The sequence below is a fragment of the Somniosus microcephalus genome, unplaced genomic scaffold, assembly GCF_052327205.1.
Source record: "Somniosus microcephalus isolate GS21.2 unplaced genomic scaffold, FLI_Smic_1.0 unresolved_chr1, whole genome shotgun sequence".
NCBI lineage: Eukaryota > Metazoa > Chordata > Chondrichthyes > Squaliformes > Somniosidae > Somniosus > Somniosus microcephalus.
Genome location: NW_028225179.1, coordinates 31,951,101 through 31,957,100, shown reverse-complemented (window position 1 = coordinate 31,957,100; position 6,000 = coordinate 31,951,101). Strand labels below are relative to the sequence as shown.

The 6,000-nt window shown below is 52.1% G+C and overlaps 1 protein-coding gene across 1 annotated transcript in view; it reads left to right on the top strand.

Moving 5' to 3' along the window:
- sgf29 (SAGA complex associated factor 29) overlaps window positions 1-6,000 on the top strand; it is a 51,161-nt gene that overhangs the window by 4,949 nt on the left and 40,212 nt on the right. Inside the window, exon 2 of the mRNA XM_085974222.1 lies at window positions 2,249-2,324. Within this exon, the coding sequence (XP_085830348.1) occupies window positions 2,249-2,324 (76 nt within the window). The remainder of the gene's footprint in view (window positions 1-2,248; window positions 2,325-6,000) is intronic.

The following is a 6,000-nucleotide window of genomic DNA, read 5'->3' as shown; positions in this document are numbered from 1 at the left end:
CCCTCCCTCTCTCTCTCCCCCTCCCTCTCTCTCTCCCCCTCCCTCTCTCTCTCCCCCTCCCTCTCTCTCTCCCCCTCCCTCTCTCTCTCCCCCTCCCTCTCTCTCTCCCCCTCCCTCTCACTCTCCCCCTCCCTCTCTCTCTCCCCCTCCCTCTCTCTCTCTCCCCCTCCCTCTCTCTCTCTCCCCCTCCCTGTCTCTCCCCCTCCCCCTCTCTCTCCCCCTCTCCCTCGCTCTCCCCTCCCTCTCTCTCCCCCTCCCTCTCTCTCTCTCCCCCTCCCTCTCTCTCTCTCCCCCCTCCCTCTTTCTCCCCCTCCCTCTCTCTCTCTCCCCCTCTCTCTCAAATTCAAATTCAAATTCAAATCGCTTTATTGGCATGATAAGGTACATCTTATGTTGCCAAAGCATCAAAATACATTTATGGTTGAACACATAAACGCAGTTCTATTCATACAGTGTATAAACAGGTATATCCCTGAGTGTATAAATATACAATCGCATTATTTATATATATTCTTGTCTTAGTTTACTGGTTGTCCCTCTGTTCATGGCAAGCTGTAACATAGTGTGCCGCCAGTGTTATACAGCTTCTCTCCTCTCCCAGTAGGTATGGGAGTTTTTGGTTGTCATTCAGATTTCTGAATTCATGGCATATTTGTGAGAATTTTGGTAGAAATTCTCCCTGATGCCCTGATATTTTCCACAGGCTGTGAGGAAGTGCATCTCTGTCTCCACTACTCCCTGATTGCAGTGAGAGCATATCCTGTCTTCTCTTGGCAGCCTGGTCTGCCTGTGTCTGCCTTTTTCGATCGCTAGGCTATGTTCGCTAAGTCTGTACCTTGTCAAGGTTCTTCTCAGTTTGTTATCCTTTACCATGGTCAGGTAATCAGCTATGTTGTATTGTCTGTTTAGGGCCAAGTAGCAATTGAGTTTGCTTTGGGTTTTTGTTGTTTCTGCCCAATATGTCAGATATTTTTCCTTTTGCTTAGCGACGATTGTGTTGGGTCGAATTCTTTGTGTTACCCTGTCACTGTCCTGGGGCTGGTTATTGTTAGTATTGTTAGTAGTTACTTCACTGAGTCCCAGGACTAGTTGACTGAGGGTATTCTTCTTTATGGTCCTCTCTTGGCATTTCAGGGCGGCGTAGTGATAGCATTGGGGGTTGCTCATTTGTAGGTGATTCCAAAATTTGGTGGCTCTTTTTTGGATAGTGATTATTAATGGATATTGGCCTAGTTCCGCCCTGCATGCATTGTTTACTGTTTTCCTTTGAGTCCGGAGGATACTTTTACAGAATTCTGCATGTAGGATCTCAGTTGGGTGTTTGTCCCATTTTGCAAATTCTTGTTGTGTTAGCGGTCCCCATACCTCACTGCCATAGAGTGCAATTGGTTCAATTACTGATTTGAAAATTTTGAGCCAAATGCTAATTGGGATTTCTATTTGGATTGATTTTTTGATGGCATAGAAAGCCCTTCTTGCTTTCTCTTTCAGTTCATTCACAGCCAGTTTGAAGTTTCCCGTAGAACTGATTTTTAAGCCCAAATATGTGTAGTTAGTGGTTTGTTCAATTTTGGTTGTTCCTAGTGTGAGATTTATTTTGGGTCCCTGATGTTTGGATCTTTGCTGGAACACAAGGACTTTGGTTTTTTGGGGATTTATTGTCTGGCAGTACGACTCCAGCAGGTCCAGGTTCTGCTGTAGACCCTCCTTAGTTGGTGACAGCAGAACCAGGTCGTCTGCATAGAGGAGGAATTTAACCTTGGATTCATATAGGGTGAGGCCGGGTGCTGTGGATTGTTCAAGTAGTTTTGCCAATTCATTTATGTAAATATTAAAGAGTGTCGGTGAGATTGGCGAGCCCTGCGTCACCCCCCGCCCCTGTGGGAAGTATTTTGTTTGTTTGTCTCCAATCTTAACTGCACATTTGTTGTTTGTATACATTGATTTAATTACATCATATGTTTTTCCTCCTACCCCTCTCTCTCTCTCCCCCTCCCTCTCTCTCTCTCTCTCCCCCTCCCTCTCTCCCCCTCCCTCTCTCTCTCCCCCCCTCCCTCTCTCTCTCCCCCCTCTCTCTCCCCCCCTCTCCCCCCCTCCCCCTCCCTCCCTCCCCCCCTCTCTTCCCCCCCCTCCCCCCCTCTCTCCCTCTCCCCCCCCCTCCCTCTCCCCCCCCTCCCTCTCCCCCCCCTCCCTCTCCCCCCCCCCTCCCTCCCCCCCCCCTCCCCCCTCCCCCTCCCCCCCCCCCCAGGAGGAGCGCTCTCGGAGTGAACACAACCTCGTCAACATCCAGAAAACCCACGAGCGAATGCAGACCGAGCAAAAGAGTGAGTGACCCGGGGGGGGGTGGTGAGGGGTCGCGACCTTGGGGGCAGAGGTCAAGGCAGGTCGGCCCCGGGGGTGGAAAGGGAATCGGATCAATACTTGAAGGGGAAATATTTACAGGGCTTTGGGGAAAGAGCGGGGTGGGGGAGTGGGATTAATCGCATCGCTCTCTCCAACAGCCAACACAGATGGGCCGAATGGTCTCCTCATGTGCTATACATATTTCGGTTACGGTTTTTAAACTGGCTCCCATTGTTTATCAAATCCCTTTTAACTGATAAACCCTTGGCAGTGTGAATATTCAACAGCAACATCTTGTGTTTATATAGCACCTTTAACGACAGAAGTGGCGATGTTCGCTGATGACTGCAGAGTGTTCAGCGCCATTCACAACTCCTCAGATAATGAAGCAGTCCGTGCCCGCAGTCAACAAGACCTGGACGACGTTCAGGCTCGGACTGATAAGTGGCAGGTAACATTCGCGCCACACAAGTGCCAGGCAATGACTATCTCCAACAAGCGAGAGTCTAACCTCCGCCCCCTTAACATTCAACGGGATTACCATCGCCAAATCCCCCACCATCAACATCCTGGGGGGGTCACCATTGACCAGAAACTTAACTGGACCAGCCACATAAATACTGTGGCAACAAGAGCAGGTCAGAGGCTGGGTATTCTGCGGCGTGTGTCTCACCTCCTGACTCCCTGATGCACCATCAATTACTCAAAAGACTGAGGTTGAACGAGTAACAATCAGGCTTTTATTAACTAAAGAATGAAGGTCTTGTCTCGAGTGGTCGACCCGTCCAGAATACTAAGGGACTGGGAGGTAGTCACTTATATACCTGGAATAGTGGGAGGAGTCAGCCAAGGCATGTCCAGACCTGTACCTAGTAGAATACACATACCTCTACAGACAGGTATAACAGTGGTTTACCACATTCACCCCTTGTTTAAAAATGAGTCCGGCGGGGTGAAGTGTATTTAAAAGTTCATGTATTGGAGTCTCTCCGGAGGTCTTGTCTGCCGCTGTGATCGACGTGACGACGGCAGGGGTGGTGGAGCTTCCGGCGTCGCGTCCCGTGTAGGCTGGGGCCCTGGAGTGTAGTCCTCGTGGGTGACGGTCCAAGGCGAGCCGGCTGCTGGGGTTGGATATCGGGTCGTGGGGGGGGCGGGTGGTAATGGGTAGTGGGTTACAGCGCTCCCCGAGGGTGCGAGGTCTCGTATGGAGACTGTGTCCTCCCGCCCGTCCGGGTACGCAATGTAAGCGTACTGGGGGTTGGCGTGGAGGAGGTCGACCCTCTCGACCAGGGGGTCTGTTTTATTGGCCCTCACGTGTCTTCTCAGTAGGACCGGCCCTGGGGACGTCAGCCATGGCGGTAACGATGTCCCCGATGTGGACTTCCTTGGGAAGACAAACATTTTCTCGTGAGGGGTGGCATTGGTGGCAGTGCAGAGCAGTGACCGAATAGAGTGGAGCGCATCGGGGAGCACCTCCTGCCAGCGGGAGGTCGGAAGGCCCCTAGACTTTAAGGCTAGTAGGGCGGCCTTCCAAACTGTCGCATTCTCTCTTTCCACCTGTCCGTTCCCCCGGGGGTTGTAACTGGTGGTCCTGCTTGTGGCAATACCCCTAGTTAGCAGGCACTGACGGAGTTCGTCGCTCATAAACGATGAGCCCCGGTCGCTATGGATATAGCTGGGGAAGCCGAACAGGGTGAAGAGGCTGTTCAGACATTTAATGACCGTGGCACTGGTCATGTCCGAGCAGGGGATAGCGAACGGGAAACGGGAGTACTCGTCAATGATGTTGAGGAAGTACACATTGCGGTCGGAGGAGGGGAGAGGCCCTTTAAAATCGACGCTCAGGCGTTCGAAAGGGCGAGTGGCTTTTATCAGGTGAGCTCTGTCTGGTCTATAAAAGTGCGGTTTGCACTCGGCGCAGACTTGGCAGTTCTTGGTCATGGTCCTGACCTCCTCAATGGAGTAAGGCAGGTTGCGGGCCTTGATGAAGTGGAAGAACCTGGTGACCCCCGGGTGGCAGAGGTCATTGTGGAGGGCCCTCAGCCTATCGATCTGCGCGCTGGCGCAGGTGCCACGCGATAGGGCATCTGGGGGTTCATTGAGCTTCCCAGGCCGGTACAAGATCTCGTAGTTGTAGGTGGAAAGTTCGATTCTCCACCTCAAGATCTTGTCATTTTTGATTTTGCCCCTCTGCTTGTTGTTGAACATAAAAGCAACTGAACGCTGGTCAGTCAGCAGGGTAAATCGTTTTCCGGCCAGGTAGTGCCTCCAATGACGCACAGCCTCCACAATAGCCTGGGCCTCCTTCTCGACCGCGGAGTGTCTGGTCTCCGGGCCCTGGAGGGTTCGTGAGAAGAATGCCACAGGTCTCCCCGCCTGATTAAGGGTGGCGGCCAGAGCGAAGTCTGACGCATCGCTTTCCACCTGGAAGGGGATGGATTCGTCCACTGCGTGCATGGTGGCTTTGGCAATGTCCTCCTTGATGCGGTGGAAGGCCGAGCGGGCCTCTGCCATCAGGGGAAAAGAGGTGGATTTGATCAGCGGACGGGCTTTGTCTGCATAGTAGGGGACCCACTGGGCGTAGTAGGAAAAAAAACCCTAGGCACCTCTTCAGAGCTTTTAGGCAGTGGGGCAGTGGGAGTTCCATAAGGGGACGCATCGGTCCGGGTCGGGACCGATGACCCCGTGTTCCACAACACAGCCAAGGATGGCGAGGCGGTCTGTGCGGAATATGCACTTCTCCTTGTTATATGTCAGGTTCAGGAGTTGGGCGGTGCGGAGGAATTTCTCGAGGTTTGCGTCATGGTCCTGCAAGTCCTGGCCGCAGATGGTCACATTGTCTAGGTAAGGGAAAGTGGCCTGCAGCGCGTTTTGATCGACCATCCGGTCCATCTCCCTTTGGAAGACGGAGACCCCGTTGGTAACGCCGAAGGGAACCCTAAGGAAGTGATAGAGGTGGCCGTTTGCCTCAAAAGCAGTATACTGGCGGTCTTCGGGGCGGATGGGGAGCTGGTGGTACGCTGATTTCAGGTCAATGGTCGAAAAGACGCGGTACTGCGCGATCTGGTTGACCATGTCAGCTATGTGGGGGAGTGGGTAAGTGTCCAGCAGGGTGTAGCGGTTTATTGTTTGGCTGTAGTCGATGACCAGGCGTTGTTTCTCGCCGGTCTTAATGACCACAACCTGGGCTCGCCAGGGGCTGGTGCTGCCCTCAATAATCCCCTCCTTCAGGAGTCGCTCCACTTCGGTTTTAATGAAAACCCTGTCCCCGGCACTGTATCGCCTGCTCTTTGTGGCGATGGGCGTGTTGAAACGGATTTTTTTGGTCCTCAATCTGGTTCAGTACAAACACTGAGTCGAATACTGGTTTAGTTCAACAGTTGTTTTATTCTGTTGTCCCGGGAGACTTACTCTGATACAGCACCGTTCTGACTCCAGCAGAGTCTCGACAGGTTCCACCAGAGCAAGCAATCTTTCATACAGTGGGTCACATTATTATACTTTACTTTTGAAAAGACATTAACACATCGTACATTCTACACCAATCCCGAGCGAGGCACGTACACAGTTTAAAGTGATGTCCTGGCCTGGCAGTTTGAAATAAAGAAGTCACAGTTCACTGAATGGTTTATAATATAGAAAATATGCAGGTAATGG